Source organism: Lonchura striata, chromosome 1 (genome assembly GCF_050655825.1).
Source record: "Lonchura striata isolate lonStrDom1 chromosome 1, ASM5065582v1, whole genome shotgun sequence".
In the NCBI taxonomy this organism is placed as follows: Eukaryota; Metazoa; Chordata; class Aves; order Passeriformes; family Estrildidae; genus Lonchura; species Lonchura striata.
Genome location: NC_140703.1, coordinates 69209101 through 69227671, shown reverse-complemented (window position 1 = coordinate 69227671; position 18571 = coordinate 69209101). Strand labels below are relative to the sequence as shown.

General features: G+C 37.8%; 1 protein-coding gene across 16 annotated transcripts in view; it reads left to right on the top strand.

Moving 5' to 3' along the window:
• FRY (FRY microtubule binding protein) overlaps positions 1-18571 on the top strand; it is a 221956-nt gene that overhangs the window by 171596 nt on the left and 31789 nt on the right. For all 16 annotated transcript variants that reach the window (XM_085579499.1, XM_085579492.1, XM_085579463.1 and 13 more), the window contains 11 exons: positions 1527-1712; positions 3684-3882; positions 4484-4605; positions 5453-5640; positions 6571-6665; positions 8348-8949; positions 10541-10638; positions 10731-10901; positions 16038-16178; positions 16918-17097; positions 17777-17938. In XM_085579499.1, coding sequence (XP_085435625.1) covers positions 1527-1712; positions 3684-3882; positions 4484-4605; positions 5453-5640; positions 6571-6665; positions 8348-8949; positions 10541-10638; positions 10731-10901; positions 16038-16178; positions 16918-17097; positions 17777-17938 — 2144 coding nt within the window. The remainder of the gene's footprint in view (positions 1-1526; positions 1713-3683; positions 3883-4483; positions 4606-5452; positions 5641-6570; positions 6666-8347; positions 8950-10540; positions 10639-10730; positions 10902-16037; positions 16179-16917; positions 17098-17776; positions 17939-18571) is intronic.

Sequence of the window (18571 nt, the reverse complement as noted above, 5' to 3'; positions counted from 1 at the left end):
GTATGTTGGCTAGCTGGAGAGCTGGTATCCTTTCATTTATTGGAAGGAGTGAGAAAATATTAAAATGAAATAATTATGCAATGTCTGTGTGTTTAATAGGTTGTTGAATGGTTTGTAGTACTGTTGGTGAAGCAGGGAGGCAGACTGCTGGTTTGAACTTGCCTATCTCTGGTGCATGAAAATCACTGCTCTTTTGCAACCGGTGTGGAATTAGTTGAACACTAGACTCCTTTCCGATGGAAATGCGTCCATGTCACAGGAGCTTACCCGCCTTGGAAATCTTTCAGGCTAAAGAAGGGACCAGCACTGGACATGCACCAAGACTGAACTGTCCTTCTCACTTCCTAGGTGGCAGATCTGTGCCAATACTTTTATACAACTTGGGGTTTAATAGGATTTCAGCTACCACTGTTGCCAATGTAGAATTTATTTTCAACTAAAAGACCTTTTTATATCCTTTGAAATGTATGTTGAAAGCAGGTAGGATGAGTTCATTATCTCCTGGCAGGTGGAAGTAGATGGAGAAAGGTGAATAGGAGCAGAAACCTTTGGAGTCTGAAATAGAAGTGGGCAGAATGGCCACAGTTCTTTTGGAGGAGGCTACTGGGAGATGAGTAAGGGTCATGGGACCTTCAAATAATTGCTTTTAGGAGCCAAGGGCATAGTGTTCAGACAATGGCTGTATGAGCAGCTTCGTTATTGCAGGCCAAACAAGAACCAGCATGACTAGAGTATATGAGAAAACACCTGACTTGAAAGATATGTTGGCTGCTGCCACACAGTGTTATGAAGAAGCTGCTTTTTTGAAAAGGTATACAAGGAAAGAATTAACTTTTTCAACACTGAAACTACTCTTAAACAGAAGAAAGTATGTTTCAATATACTGTGGGGTACTGAAAGAGAATCAAAATGAGATTACTAAAACAGAGTGCAGAAATATCTGTTTCCTTTGTATTTGTAATTTGTGAACTATTCTGGCTGTTTTAAAATCTTACAGATGGCAGTAGTGTAAACCAAATCAGAGTCTTGCAGTGTTAGACCTTCAGTTTGAGTTAGAGGCTAATGTCTCATGCTGCTCATGGGTAGCTAAAGCTCTTTTTTAAGTGATTTGTCTATCAGTTTCTTTTTTAATTAATCAGTACCTGCCTCTTACAGTTTGCACTCATTCTAAAACTGATGTCTGTGTTAGAAAGCCAGATACTGTGGTAAGCAATGTAATTACAACCACCATCAAGAATACCTCATCTTTAAAGGTTTTCCAGGCTTGTCATATTAACTGCAGTGAGACAATGCATAAAGCTGTACTGCCACTCATTCATTGTACCTCATGTGTGGGACTTCAGTATGGAAACTAAATATACACATATATTTAAGTGAGAGCACTGGTAACTATGTCTGGAAGTGCTACATCTTTTGTTTGTTTGTACTGTTATCATGAACTGCCTTGGAATTTTTGCTATTTCTGGAATGTGAACTTGTTTATTATTACTTCATATTCAGAGATTGCTGTAACCTTTTCTTTTTAGGCCTTGACCATTACCGCCCAGAGGTCTTTGAACACAGTAAAAAGTTACTGCTTCACCTTTTGATTGCATTATCTTGCAATAACAACTATCAAGCCATTGCATCTGTGCTTCTTCAGACCAGAGAGATGAATGAGACCAAGACTCTGACAGTACAACCAGCATACTTACCTGAATATCTTTACACAGGTAATGAAGCAAAAGAAGAGCACTGTATCATACTGTCAGGTCTTGATAAGTCAAAGTAATAAAGTGTCAAATAGGAACAGTTCCCATTAATACTAATTCTGCGTGAACTACCCTAGGGATGCATGCAATTTATTATTAGGCAACTTTTCATGATATTGAGAAAGTTACCTAATGTAAGGCAAAAAAAATATGTAATGTAACATTTTAAAATTAATAGGGCTAGTGACTTCCTGATTTCCCCCTTAGGGATCCAGAGCTACTTCAAATGAGGACAATCATTCCTCACCCTTAAAATAAATTAATAAATAATTCCAGCACAGGAAGAGCAGCAAGAATGTGCAGCTCAGATTTTCCATTATTAAATTAAGTTTCACATGATACACGCCCTCCTTTATATCACTGACACATTGCATTTCTGTCTCAAAATCTCTTTCTACATTAGCAATCTTACTTCAGACCTCTGATGAGGTCAGTGTTCTATGACTTTTAGCAATTTACCTGTATTTAAGGAGCTGGTTAGAATCAATTTGTAGAAAGCTGCTAGCTAGATTTACTGTAGTCGTATAATATTACTAAAAGCAAGTGTACTGTTCAGTTTTGAAGGAATCACAAAACCAATATAGAGTTATGGGTGTAGGATTAGTTATTGGTAAAAGGGTGAGGAACTTTATCATTCAGTGAAAAGTAAAGGTTCTCAAATCAGTACCATTTCCATTGTTCTTTAGGAAGTAACAAGTAATTAGGCTTTATGAAAAATATTACATGATAACTTATTACTATTTTTTCTGAGACATTACAAAATTATTTTAAAGTAATGAGCAGAAGGGATAGGTATTTTAGAGTGATTAAATTTTAGAAAAATGTAAAATTCTTTAGTATTTTGGCCAAAGAAATTTCATTCTGAATAACTTCTGCAAAAAATTATTTCACATTCATTTCCTGTCTGGAGTTGGCTGGATTTCTTTCCTAATGCATATCTATGAATTATTAAATACAGAATAAAATTCTTTCATTAAAATTATATTACTGCTTTTCTGTTAAAATGAAAAACTGTTTTCATTCTTGCATCTAAAAAATGTAATTGGTAACCTGATTCTGGCCCTCTGGAGTTCAAGAAGTTATCAAGACTTGGTATTTTGGACTGGTTTTTGAGAAGCTAATATAAAGAGTGAGAGTGTGGGTGAGTAGCTATAGCACAGAATCCTAACTGAAAATGCTTCAGCTCAGGTTTGTTCCATGTAATGTCAGGCAACTAAGTAAGGAGTCTTCTGATTTGCAATGGATTTTGTCCTGCTCCCATTTTTCTCACAAGGCCATTTTTTTGTGTAGATACAGCCTAAACATGACTAGAAATCTAAACTTAAGAAAATAGGTCTTGATTTCTAATCTGAGCTCTGAAACTGTGGCAAGGTTTTGATCTAGCAGAACACTTACTCAGGTGTTTCATCCTAATGCTGAAAATATTTTGTATGACTAGTCCAGTGGGTGCAGTTACTAAAGGTGTTCAAAGAAGCCACATTTGTGTTTTGATTTCAATTACATTTGTAAAATTGGGACAGCATAATCATTCTAAAAATTCCACCCAGCAGTTTTTTTCCATATCAGACTAGCCCAGAGAAGTGAACTTTGCATGCACTTTGCCAACTTCTTAATTCATTTTAAAAAGTCCTACTTCTGAATGTAAAATGCCATAGAATATTTGTTTTCCAAGTACTGTTGTCCTTGTGCAGTAAAAAAAAGAAATCTTGACTTGGATAGTTTTCATTTTATTCTGGATTCTACACATCTAGAAACAAAGTACCATTTTCACTCCCATCAGTATTTGAAGGTTGTGTTCTGCAGGTTTTCCCTGTATTTCCCAGTGGAAGGTTTCTGCTGCTGACTCTGAAAAGAGCTGCTTGGCAGACACTTTCATCTGCAAAGCTGCCCAACAGTGCATTCCATCTTTATCTCCTCCCTTTTGGCTGGCAGGTGGCTTTGACTTTCTGCGGGAATACCAGTCATCCCCAGTGCCAGACTCCGGCTTGAGCTCCAGCTCCACCTCCTCCAGTATCAGCCTGGGAGGCAGCAGTGGAAATCTCCCACAGATTACACAGGAAGTTGAAGACGTGGACGCTACTGCTGAATCAGATGAGAAGGCAAACAAATTAATTGAGTTTTTGACAACCAGGTAATGCAGAAAAGCAGAGGATACGTTTGTACTCAAAATGCACTCTTTCATGAAGCAACTTAAAGGAAAATGACTGAGCTCTAATAGTAATTGCAGACCCCATTCCTCTTTTATTGATACTTACACTAGTAGGTAGGTAGTGAAAAGCACTACAGTGTCAGAAAAAAACAGAAAATAAATCTTGCCTGACAGAAATAAAATGTTTAATTGACTGATAGTTTTATGTTCAGAAATGAACTAAATAGAAGAGGCCAGTTTCATTATTATATAATAAGATATAAAGTGTACAGTGCATAGTGAAAGGCCATAGTGGAACTAATATTAACTACCAGCTGTAGCCAGCAGATTCTAGGCACAATGTTAAATTGAAAAACAGGGATTTGTTTATGCTGCTGTCTACATAGCATAGGTTATATTTTAAAATACAGCATAGGAATATTTATCTACTTTTATTTAAAATTCTGTTCAGTTGCATGACCTGATTTACCAGGTCATGGCCCTGTAAATATCTAAGTACCTGTACAAATTATATATTTTAACTGATAACATTTATTTCAGATTACTCAAAGAAATTTTGCATTTTGTTATGTATTTCTTTAAGGGCATTTGGTCCACTATGGTGCCATGAAGATATCACTCCCAAAAACCAGAATACCAAGAGTGCTGAACAGCTCACTAATTTTCTGCGCCATGTTGTATCTGTATTTAAAGATTCCAAATCAGGTAGTAAATATTTCCCTTTCATAATTAAAAAAATATTCGCTCACAGTCACACTTAATGTTTATCCTGTGACTTAGTATATCTGCTTATGCAGAAGCACAATAAATATGTCTTAACAAGGATGTATGACATATGAAAGAATTGCTTTAAAACAGTCATGTTAGATTAAACTGCCTAAATGTTGAATTGAATATTTCTTCAAAGCTGTTGGTGGAAAGCCTTTTGATTGATTTTGCCAGATAAAATCTCCTCTGTGTCCTGTTAGTTAAATACATCAAAGCTTACTAAGTAAATATACTTTGTTAAATTTCTTCTGGCAATAAAAGTTTATTTTTTATTTATTATGGTTTTTAGAACATAGGGAATGTGCTGATTGCATTTTGAAAACCAGCACAGTCACTAATTAAATAATTTCCAAGATCAAAGCAGAGTGCAGCATCAGTATTTAGATTAAAGATCTTATCCAAAGCCTTCTGAAGCAAACAGAAAGACTCCTAATTCAATTTTACTTCAGGTTTGGGGGTTTTCAGAAGTAACTGTTGCTGCCAGCAAGAATAGTGATTGGCTTGAAAGTTTGTCCAGGAATTGTAAAAAAAAAATAAGTCAGATTATCAATTTCATACTTAAAATTTTGTTTTTCAGTTAATTCAGTTAATTTTCTTTCATTCTGTGCAAAATAAATTTAAATTCTCCAAAGCACAGACGTTTCCGCACCTCAATTTCTCAGTATTTGCAGCGTACACTAACGAGCATATTCTTCTCACAGAGTAAGTTCAGCCTGTTTATGACTCACAGTAAAGTCTGTAGTAAAACAGGGGAAAAAAACTGACATCCAATTCTTTTGCTTAGGTTTTCATTTGGAGCAGCATCTGAGTGAAGTTGCTTTACAAACAGCTCTTTCAAGCTCTTCCAGACATTACGCTGGTCGCTCTTTCCAGATATTCAGGGCCCTAAAGCAGCCCCTTTCTGCACATGCATTGTCTGACCTCCTGTCAAGATTGGTGGAAGTTATTGGAGAGCATGGAGATGAGATTCAGGTATGTATGTGTAAATAATGCTTCTTAGAACTTGATTCAATGCATACTTAATTTAAAATTACTATTTTTACAAGGTGATCTGGAGTCATGTGATGAAGAGTAGAATGTGGCCTCAGAAAAGGTTACTTCTGAGTTTGCTGAAATCATATGTACCTTAGCTAAGTCTTCATCAGGCTGTTACAATCTTACATAGCCCTAAAGAGAACAACTAGAAAATTTTAGTAATTGTCACTCATAGTGAAATATTTGTTATGACCAGTTTTTTCCTTTTCAACTTCATTAGTTTAGGTTTAAGGAATCCATCATCTGTCTGGTGATGTAATCTCATAACATGGAGTAGACACTGTCTCATTCCTCAGAAGTTAACATGCTTAGGAGTAAAGAAATCTGCACCATCCATAATAATACAAAGCTTACACTGACTTAATTTGATACAGACCTTTCACAGCGCTATGATGTTCACTCTGTTTAAACTAAATAGACTGAAATTTTACAATCAGAGACTATTTATAGCAAAATTCAAGACTTAATAAAGAGAAATACTGGCTTTCAGTGAGAAATAGACTGACATCACCACCATATTTTATTTAGGTAATGAAACTGCCACAAGATGACAGTAATACTCTGTCACAATTGCTTGTGTAGAATTTAAATCAGTGACCTGCAAGTCAGAGGTTCAGTGTGTCATTACCAATCCTTTGATATGTGCCCTTCTTGCATACCTTCACAGATCATTCAGAGGCAGAAAATAAAACATACTTGTAGTGACATTTTAATGTTCAGGGCAGTGGCTTTGATATGAATGTTGGAGCTTCTTTTCAGGAGAAATTATAGGTTTTCAGTAGGTGCCTGCTCCTTTTATGAACCGAAGATTTTTAAATGTTACTTTTTGAATGTCTGGTTAAAATGCTTAACCTCCTGCATTGGTAGGGATATGTAATGGAGGCACTACTTACTTTGGAAGCTGCAGTGGATAATCTCTCTGACTGTTTGAAGAACAGTGATCTTTTGACGGTGTTATCACGGTAAGAATCTGTTCTCCTAACTATATTTTTTTCAATGTTTCATGACATTAAGTGTGCAGTTCTGCAGTCTAACAGCAAAAAAATAATTTTGATAAGACTAACCTCATTTGTAACCTTCCGAGAACCAGACTGTGAGCACATTTCAGCCAAATTTTGCCATAGTTGAAATAATGTTGACAGAACTAATAAAACTTTATAATATGCTGTAAATTCTACCTTGCTGCCTCTTGGCTATAACCTAATATCCTTTAAAAATACTGTATTTTTGCACCTTTGTGTCATAAACCTGAAAATGTATCTGGGAAGGAACATGGGTTCTGTAGTACTGGTTTCATACAGGGTGTCATTCTCTGGTCAAGTATTCCCCAGGAATAAATGATCATGGTTTCTTCTCAATAAAATTAGGGAAAATTTTTTTCCCACATAGACGTGGATTTTGCTTGATGTGTTGACCTTCTTTATGGAACCCTTGGCCTGAAAGTAGACCTTTGTACATGGAAGTCACAGGCTCCCTCTGTAGTGTGGCTGTTGATGGTACTGAGGGAGATGAATGTCAATCTGATTCCTAATAGTAACAACAGAATAGGTAAATATTTTTTTTTAATATCCATAAGTTATCATGCTTTATGTGCAGCACAAAGCTGTCATTTCTGAAGCTAGCAGGCAGGGTGCTGTGCCATGGCAGGACCCAAGGAGTGCCTGGGACAGAGTAGAGAGGGGTAAATACACTTCTGTTTTCTAAACTAAGAGCTGTTTATGTTTCTTGAGTGTACATTTCAGCAAATAGCAAGATGGAACAAAGAGTAGGAAACACTCCAGAAAGCAGTGGGATGCTTTCTGACACTTGATTCCAGAATAAGATTTTCTTCAAGTACTATAGACAGTAGAGACTCATAGTGTATGAGTTAGAAATGGGATCAGAGTCAGGAATTAGCTTTTCTCCAGAACAAACTTTCCCTTGCATGTATCAGCACAACACATTCCTCTGTGCAGATAACTGATAGGTATTGTCTGGATTATCACATGGTAGTCCATGAGGAGGCATTAGTCATTGAAATTGAAACACCTACACTTTCTGTAAACCATCTTGAAGAGATCTGAGGATACAGGCAGGATAGTATGCAGTGACAACAAATTTTCAGAAGCACCTGTATTGGCAAGAGCTTGGGCAACCACATGACAGGTTTCTTGAGAATAACGGGGTGTATTCATAGTTCTGCTTAAGACATGCTGGTTTTTCTGCCCACAGTTCTCACATTACCCAGCAAGCAATTGTGCATTTGCCTGCCAGCTGTACCAAATTCGGGGCTTGCTCCATTAATGAGGGCATTCTAAAACCAAAATTATTTTCAGTTCTGCCACTGTCCCATTGGGAATGGCTGTAAGTCACTTCACAGCTCTGTATTTCTTATCCCCATGTCATTCTTGCCCATGTAGACTATGGGCTCTCCTGCTCTGGTTTGGTGCAGTGCCATGTGAATCTCATCTCTGTCAGGTCTGTGGGCCTGTCTGTCTTCTTGAAAAAAGAAGGCAGGCTGCAATAGATGGTTTGGTGTTCTATTTCTTCTATGTAAATATTTATTTACAGTCTGAAAAGTACCTAGCTTGCATCTAATATGTACCCTTTCAAGCTGTGCATTCACATCACACAATGTAATGGATGTTTTAAATCTTGGTTTCAGTTCATCTTCACCAGATTTAACATCAAACACCAAACTGACTGCAAACCGGAAGAGCACAGGGCAGCTGAATATGAATCCTGCAGGTGGCAACACAGCTACTGCTGAGCGAAGTAGACACCAGAGGAGCTTCTCTGTACCCAAAAAGTTTGGAGATGTGGACAGGTCCTCGGACCCACCACGCAGTGCCACCCTAGACAGAATTCAAGCATGCACCCAGCAAGGCCTGTCCTCTAAAACCAGAAGTTCATCCTCTCTAAAGGACAGTCTCACCGATCCATCCCATATTAACAATCCAACCAACCTGCTGGCCACCATCTTCTGGGTTGCTGTGGCTTTGATGGAATCAGATTTTGAGTTCGAGTACCTAATGGCACTGCGGTTGCTGAATAAACTTCTGGCTCATTTGCCACTAGATAAAGCTGAAAACCGGGAGAAATTAGAGAAGCTGCAAGGGCAGCTAAAATGGGCAGACTTCTCAGGACTTCAGCAGCTACTCCTGAAAGGATTCACTTCCCTTACTACCACTGACCTCACACTCCAGCTCTTTAGTTTGCTGACACCAGTGTCTCGAATATCCATGGTGGATTCCTCTCAAGCTATAGGTAAAACCATTATGCTCTCCTGTCTCTCAGTTTCTGTTGCATTGACATTTGGTGACAGACCTCATTCAGCTATCTGAACAAAACCAAAAATAGCAATTTTTCTTTCTCTTGGAATATAGGATAATTTCCTTTTGCTTTGAGCTGAGTGAGCTTTTCTTGAAATTTCATAGAAATAATGATATGTTTCTAGAAAGTGAATCCAATACACAATAAGGTTATGGAGGAGAAAAATCATATAATATTTAGCATTTAATTTCTAGGTCTTTAGCATCATATAAAGTTTATGATTGGTGACAAAGTAAACATGTAAGGAGATACTGTCAAAAATTCCATTAACTACTTTGGTTAGTTTTTCTGTTCAATTATTTTCAGACTATGTCAAACTGCTTGATTTTAAATTCGTGTTTTCTGGTATTTTCACGAAAAAATATAAATATCAAAAACCCTTGTACATTCTAGATAAACTACAATAGCACAATAGTGAGTGAGGAGAGAGGCCTAGGTTATAGGGAAATAAGATAGCATTTTAAAAATCCCCATTATTTATCTGAGGTTGTGGCTGCTTCTTAATTATATTTCTTGAGGAGAATTTCTGCATTGTTCTAGATTTTTACTCCTCTCTTTTGGTCAGAAACACAGATACTAAGACAAATGTCGAGGTTTTACAACTTAGTCATAACAAGCCTAGACACAGAGTAAAGGAATGAATGCCATGAACAGCCTGCCCATCTCTAAGCACCTGTGTGGTACCTGTGTTCCAGGCTTTGGTTGGGCAATTCACACATTGAATTACTATGACAGTACTATCTGAAGGTATCTTTCATTTTCCCTGAATACAAAGGAAGAGTAGGCAAACCATGATCCTAATTTCAGCAACTTGTTTATTTGTGTAGAAGGAGAGGGAATGAACCATTAGAAAATTATTTTCATAGAAAAAATCCTTTTTTTTTCAAAAACCAGATTGTGTCCAGATACAATTAGTTGACTTCTGAGCTCCCACCTGAATTAGAGCAGCTTTTGTTATAGCTCTCTGTTACAGCTGCTGCAGGTATTTCATCAACCACTTTGAGCTATGAGTTGGTGCAGAAGATCTGAATCCCAGTTCCAGACAGCACTTGAGCTAATTACAGCACCTGGAACCTGGTGCATTATTATTATCTTGAACAATGTAAAACAGTGGAAGCTGTGCCTGGCAGCTGACCAGAACAGTTGTTTATTAATCAATACTCACTGAATTTCTTTTTGTGTTTTAGCAGCTGTAGTGAAAATGCCACTGGTTAAGACTGTCAATAAGCCAGTTAAGTGGAAAAGATAAAAATTATCTCTAGCATAAATGTGCAGTAGTGCTTGCAGAAATAGGCTCACGCTTTATAAGAGTATTGTTGCCTAAATGACATACTGGATTTTCAAATTAAGGCCCCTTTATGACAAGTGTGGTATGACCAGTGGTACGACCAGCTTGACGGGGTCTGTGTGAGTTTATGGCTAATGTAATACTGAAACTGTGACCTCCTATGAAACACCAATTTAAAGATCACTGCGGCTCTTGCTGTCCAGAATATATATTTTGTTCTGTATTTTCTTGTTCTAGGATTTCCACTGAATGTTTTGTGTCTCCTGCCTCATTTAATTCAGCATTTTGACAGCCCAAACCAGTTTTGTAAAGATATAGCCGAAAGGATTGCTCAGGTATCAAAATAATTTGCTGGTTTGTATATCCTCAAACCCTGTAAATGCAGTTGCCTTGTTCTTGATATATTTTGATGTCTATATTTAATTAGGTTTGTTTGGAGGAGAAGAATCCCAAGCTATCAAACCTTGCACATGTCATGACCCTTTATAAAACACACAGCTATACAAGGGACTGTGCTACCTGGGTAAATGTGGTTTGCCGTTACCTTCATGAAGCATTTGCTGATATTACTTTGAGTATGGTTACATATCTGGCTGAGGTAAGTTTTCAAAAACTTTTCATTGTTCTAACTCTTCTGTTGCCCAGCTGCCCAAAGAGATTAAGTGTGCCAGCAACTTACTGGGAGCTCTGCATCTGTTATTTATAACTAAAAAATACAAGCAGAATTTGGCAGAAAATAGCATTACTTCAAAAAAAACAATATTTAACACTAAAACAAAAGCTGATACAACTTAAAGCAGATTCCTTCATCAGCCAGTTGGATTTTCCACTGTGAAGGTGAGAGGAAAATTTATTTAGATCCCATTGAGGGAAATCAGAAGACTAACTCCACAATGGGTTTTCCAGCATAATAAGGTACCATCTGCTATATAAGGATCTTGTTCTTGATACAAATTTGTATGCATTCCTCTAATAGTGAATGGGATCATCTTGCTGCAAAGGTTTTCTCATGTTCATTGCTTACTCCTTACATTTTTCACCTGTGGAGTATAGTGCTGATGCAGTGCTGTTTCTGGGGCTCCAAGGTTCAGTTCTGCTCTTTAGCACAAGGCTGCTTGATACTGCCGCCCCCATTGTCAGATCACTTTCAGGACAACATCTTACTATGGGGTTCTCAAATCTGTGCCTTCCCTGCTGAGTTGCCTTCAGTCTCCCCTCTTGTCCAGGGAGAGAACAGTTCTGTATTCACAGAATCATTTTTAGGCTGGAAAAGACCTTTGAGATCATCGAGTCTAACCCCAAATCTAACACAAGGCCACCACTAAACCATTTTCCTCACTGCCAAATGTACACATCTTTTAAATATCTCCAGGAATGGTGAGTCCACCCTTTTCCTGGGCAGCCTGTTCCAATGCTGGGAAACTGTTTTTCTAAATCTAAACCTTCCCTGGCATGACTTGAGACCATTTCCTCTTATACTATCAACTGGTACTCTGGAGAAGAGGTTGACACTCACCTCTCTACATAAATTAACTAGCATCTGCCGAAGGATTTATTAAAAACCCTCAGGCATCTCTGATACTGGCTATTCACAAATTTGCAGGAGCCTGAAAAGCCAGGTGCTGCTCCCACACTCACTTAAGGCTTCAGAGCAAACATAGGCCCTGCTATGTCAAGCTGCTTCCTCATCTTGCTTGCTCATGGAGGCTCTGAGTAAACAATCATATGATCTTTAGTGATGGTGAAAGCCATTGAAGGTTGCTGTAGGAACCTTAAACAGGACCTTGAGGTTCTTCAGTCTCTTTTCAGGTCCAAATACTCCTAAGAGCTATTAGCTCTTCAAATGAAGAGCTCTTTTTGACATTGAACCCTCCAGAGTCAAGTGTCTTCTTCACAGTGGAAGCTTGTATTCCTAATTTAAAAATTACATTAAAACTATACTTGTAATAAAGAAATCCTTTAAAAACATAAGTTTTCAAATTCTTTCTCCTTTGGTTTCCCAGCCTTAGGAAAGTGGTTGCCCTTCTGATTTCCTTTCAGTGCTCTCTGTACAGTCACTAGTGCTGCACCACCTCCACAAAGGCCATTGCTCCTCATCCTGCTCCCCTTGAAATGGGTTGAGACGTTCATGTGGAGACTCCTCTGCATGGCTCCCCCTTGCTGTAGAGTGCCACCACCGACTGTATCAACAGCAAGCCAGGCAGGTTTTATACTGTAATTAAAACACATTCCTTGCATAGCACCACCAGCAGCAGGATGAGAGAGCTGTAAGCACTGACTTCCTTTCTCTGTATTTACATTGAGTACAGCTCTGTTGAGTCATGTCTGGAGAATATTTATATGGGCACAGAGTAGCTGTCAGTCTGGTAGTATAGCAAAAGACAAGCCATAAACAAGCCAGCATCAGCCTGCTGTAGCCTTGAGTATTTTTTTCCCAGCTTTCAGAATGTTTCCTCTTTTCTTCCTAGTTAATCCCCAGGCCAGGATAAACAATGTGCCCCTGTCTCCTATAAACCAGCTGTGGGGTATACTGTCAATTGGTAAAGCCAAATAGGTTAACAGCCCCACTGGGCAACCTGCACTTGAATGTTAAAGCCATACACAACCTTGAGCTTTAACAATCTTAGTTCTGTCCCCAGCACTTGGGACAGAGGGAAATTGTGAGACAGGTAGTGCTTAAGAATACCAAAGGAAATTGCATTGCAACAGTGACCCTTCCAAATACAGGTGTAGCTTCAGAAGGAGACACTGTACCACAAATTAAGACAATGAAAAGAAATGCTCTCAGCACAAAGTAGAAGTTTCAATTATTGACATTCAGATAAAATTTTGTATTTGACCTATTCAATGGAAAGTCATTGCTTGTCATCAAGGAGTATGATCCCAGTAGAAAAGAAAATATTTGAGCTCTATTATTACCCACATCTCAGAGTGACAAGTAGTGCTCCTTACTTAGTTTTACATATTTTCCATTCATGAAAAATCATAATTTCTTCTAGAAAACTACTGGGAGGTCTCAGTCTACAGATGAGGAAAAATTGCTATTCAGTAGTGCAATAGAACTCTCAACCTCCACAACCAAAATCAGATCAGCATACAAACATGTCACTGAAATCTTACTTTGGTTTTTTGCTAGATTTTTTCAGATTAATTTTTGAAATTTAAACTTTAATCATGGCAGCACACTTATTCTAGGAGTATATCTGAATTGGCATGGGTCATGTTAAACTGGTGATTCATTAAGTCCATGTTAAAACTTAAGTAGCTAATGCTATTAATAGAGAAGAAAGGACAAGAATCCATAGTGCATAGTAATATGTTTATGGTAGATTCTTCCACCTCCTCCTTGTTAGATGGTGATAAAAACATTAGCATTTATTACCCGTTCAAAGAATAGGTAGAAACAAAACCATCTGTCTTGCAAGGGGAAGCATGCCCTAGGTAAGGCATTAATCAAGTAATGGCTTATCTCGCAGGCATGGCTTTTTAAACGCCCTCTTTATTTCCTCAAAACATTTGTTTGACTACATGGCCTTGCCTCAGAGCTGGGTATCTCTTCATACCTCCTGCCAGACTGGGAGGGGCAAAGGGAACTGTCCCCTGGGGTAGCACCCCAGCAGCTGAGGCAGCCCTTGAAGGAGAAGGCTCTCTTCTCCCCTTCGTTCTGGGGTAGTTGTTGCTTCCGGAGGAGGACAAATGTTGCTAAAGCCATGTGGATTCCTGAGCCCAGATAAGACCCCAATAGTTACCACACAAAACAAGAGGGGAATCCACAACTCTTCAGACCATGTCATACATACAGGAGTGCAAAAAAAGAAAAATTCCGAGAACAGTTGTATTTCTTTCTATAAATACCATGGAAACTCTTTGTCCTGAAATTCTCTTATCCAAATGATTTGTTACCACAACTCCACCTCACTGCTATTTTTTTACTTACAGCAGCAACAGAATTCATATTGCACTAAAGGCATGTTAAGGATGCTATTTTTAAAATCAGAAATACTCTTTGTTACTGCAAATTAATTATGTATTTAAGGACTTGCTTGGACTACCAACCACCACATATATTCATCTGAGCAAGTGAAAACTGATACAGTCCACAAATATGTCAGGTTTAAGGGCCAAGAGCTGTTTCAGTCAACAAATAACTTTTGACAACAAATGACAAACTTTCGAATATAATGTTCCTATAATAGCATTTGATGCAAAATTCCCATTATTTCCCAAGAATTCCTTTTCCTATCCCAAAAGGGATTGTCTGATGCAGTAGCCTCTGTCAGAGAACAAAAAAATTTCTTTCTGTCATCCTGATACTTTCTTCTAATCCTGCAGTGAAATGGCTGATGTGCTGCATCACATAAACTATTTGCAAACAAGGAATCAAACTTTCTATTGCAAGATCCTAATAGAGGGCAAAAAAAGCCCTTGGTAACCCTGTTTTGAAGAAAAATTGCTAAGCACATTTTCAATAAAGGTATTTGAGGGGCTGACAGTGTCTAAGGGCTGAAGCAAGTTGCCAAACCTTTAATTTAAAAATTCTTCCTGTCTATTTGTAGAGGAATAGATAACTATAATGAGTTTCCTTTATTGTGCTGTTAATGGAATTTGTTTTATGAATCACTTTGTTTTATGAATCACTAATTGCTACTCACTTTTCTGATGAAAGAAATCAGAAGATATTTAGTGGAATAAAATAGATTCCACTTGCACTGGCATGAAACATTCTCATACAATAAAAGGTATACCTTATCCTTCTATATCCCTAGAAGAATATCTAAAAATTACTAAAGTCCACTTGGATAAGAATTGAAATTTTTTCCCTGATGGATGGCAGGAGGTAGCTTAGGGATTTTATAAGAAATTTTTTTTCTAGACTCCAATAATGCTAATAGCCAGTGTTAGAACTTTTTTGTCAGCCTGAATTGGGAGGATGGTGTCTAGTATTGAGGCTCTGATAACCTCCAGCGAAAACATTTGATTGCCTCTGGAATTTGTGGGGTGGGACAATATTCTTTCACCAGTGAAGAACATGCTGCTTGCCAGGAAATTCTCAGCTGAGATATTTCACACATATACAAACAAATCATGGCTATCTGAATGCCTCTGGAATTACTATCACACATATATTTATGAGCATTTCCACGGTTCATTCTAGTATTCCAGGACCTACACTCAGGGGACTGAAAATTCTAGGATTTAGATCAAGTCCTTCTCTGTATTACTCTGCAGTAATAGGGGCCAGGGACTCCACCTCCTCCTACACAGAAAATGTTTCTTTGGCACTTACAGCCAGTGAGCATTGGCAGTGAAATATATTTATAAATATTTATTGATGGCTGAATAGCAGTAGTTTTGTTTCTTCAGCAAGTTTTCTTTTTTCTCACTGACTTCCAGCAAATGGAGACATAAAAAGATCCTCCCCTGTTTTTATTTGATGTGGTTACCCAATTACAGTGTAAATTTTACCTACCAGTTTACTCAACTGCTGAATGTGTTTTCTGGATAAGTTAGGGCAGGCATATATAAAATATAACTGGCTGGCATTTAGCTCCTAACTTAAGCTTTTTTGCTTCATGCCTGTATCACCATCAGTTGTGAAATTATTGTAAAATGGCATTGCAAAATCAATGAGTAAAGAGAGATGAAAAGTATAATTGCTGTTTGTGAAACTAGTAGCTTTTTATTTAAGAAGAAATGTCTCAAAATTTTGTTATATTCACTTTTCTTTTAAAAGCTACTAGAAAAGGGCCTTCCTAGTATGCAACAGTCCCTCTTACAGATGATCTACAGTCTTCTTAGTTATGTGGACCTATCGGCTATTCCTGTGAAGCAGTTTAACATGGAAGTGCTAAAAACCATTGAAAAATATGTACAGGTAAATACCATATCATTTTTATATTACTATAGGAACTTAGCAGCATTTACTATCCTAAGTTGATTTTCTGTGTAGGAATTTAAGACTAGATTAGCAGGGGGGGCTGCAAGTATCTAGTGTGGTACAAAGTTTGTAAACATCCTGGTGTCGTGTAGCCTGTGCATCCCCAGAGAAGATGCCTGGCTGTGTTTTCACTGTGGGGGAAGGTTGGGCTTCAGCCTCAGAGTACCTCGGAGCAACCTTAATACCACTCAGAGCCTGAGTAACTATTCCTTAATTATTAGCACAAGGGAGATGTGGCATAAGCACTTCCCTTCAGAGAGTTCTGTACCTAATTCTTGACAAGTGAAAAATACATGGGAGTACTAGGAATTCATAGAGGTAAAAACCTGCATCAAGTCACCTTTTTATTAAATGGGGATTCTGCTATGGCCCTTATATTTATTCATACTGATTAAGACATTCAGGTAGGAGATTTTAAATCCAGGTTGGCTTTATCCACAGGTCTGCCAGCTTGTTGGGCAGTTCCCTAACAGTGACACCTTAGGCAAGTCTTGGTCTCTGATGTTGAAGTTATTCTGCAATTACACACCTTGTCACTGGCCAAGAGAGACAAAGAATACATATAGTCCAATTCTACATTTTAATTATGTGGTAAAAATACGACTGTAAAATATAAATAATGTTGAATGTTTGTGAATCTCATTTTCTGTTTGCTGAGTAAATACATTATTTCTAGAGCATTCACTGGAGAGAAGCCTTGAATATCCTGAAATTGGTAGTTTCTCGTTCTGCCAGTTTAGTTCTACCTTCCTATCAACATAGTGATCTTTCAAAAATGGAAATACATAGAGTGTGGAACAGTGCCTCCAAGGAGCTACCAGGGAAGACTTTGGAGTTTCATTTTGATATTTCAGAGGTATTTTTTATAGTTTTTTTCTTAACACCTTAATTCTGACTTCTCACTGGACTCTCTTACAACAGTCTTTATCCTGCAAACCCTTGTAACTACAGAACTGAATGGCCCTAGTGACTTTAATGGGTCTTAGTAACTTTATTGTTCAGAAGCTGAAGAATTGTTTGCAGGATTATAGATTATTTCATATAGATAATAGTGGGCTGTTGAGGTTAAAAGGAAATACAAGCATAAAAATGCATATGGTATTATTTGCTTTCCTGTCAGCATAATTCTGAAAAATGCTGAGCATCTTACTGTTAATCCAAGAAAGCATTTCAATACCTGTTGGAAAAAGGCCAAAGTGTTCAGCACTCTTAGGAAAAAAAATCAAATATGCAAGAAGTGCAGATTTGAAATTAACTTCATAAGCTTCCTTGGGTTTTTGCTGGTTCTTATGTCAGGAACTTGAGTGGCAGTTGCTTTGAGTATTATCTACCCATGAACCTAAGCTCTGGCTACTAAGTATGGCAGTTGCTACTCAGACATTCACAGTGGAAAATAAGATGTGAAATTTGCTGCACTCCTTGTTTTATCCCTGTAAATGATCTTCAAAATAATATTTTCCTCCAACTGAAGCAATATGGCTCTTCTAAGTTCATCCTGAAGCAGGGTGCTACTGAATAATTACTCTCTGTTTAAGACTCCAATCATTGGGAGACGGTATGATGAGCTGCAGAGTTCTTCTGGGCGAGATGGTAAACCCAGGGCAATGGCTGTCACCCGAAGCACTTCTTCAACCTCATCAGGATCTAACTCCAATGTCCTTGTTCCTGTCAGCTGGAAGAGACCTCAGTACTCTCAGGTAGGTAGCCTACTATTCATTAGCAAGTTGCAGTCAGAGGAGCTGAATTAACACGTTTGGGTCCTTAAACGCGTGTGCCCTCTGTGCCCTGTGCAGCCTGGGGGCAGTGGCAGCACAATATCTGACCCTGTGTGCTGAGTGTCTTTGTTGGACTCAAAAATGGACTGAGTTATGTCCATCTTCTATCCCAAAGTTGTTTTTCTTTTAGCTCGCAGGAAATGCATCTCTTTCAGACCTCTTAAGTCTAGATCAGATTTAAATAAACATGACACATGAGTTCAAATTTTAGCAAGGGTAGATAGCTTGTGCAACTTTTAAAGTTGTTTTCTTGGGAAATTCAATAAAAAGAACAATTTTCATAGAAGTGACATTTGATTGCCTTAATGATTTTGTTTATCTGCTAGTTAAAATAAAGCTATTCAGAGTAAACATATTTTTTTCTCTTTTCTCTTTTTTGATATAGCAGGTTACACAGCAGTGATTCAGGCCCAATTCTGAAAAAAAAAAAAAAATTATGCATGTGCTTAATTTTAGCCTTCTGAACTGTCTTCTTTGAAGTCATGCATATGAGCCAATGTTTTCTTAATATACTCAATGTAATTTATAGACTAATTTAAATATAACAGTAAAATC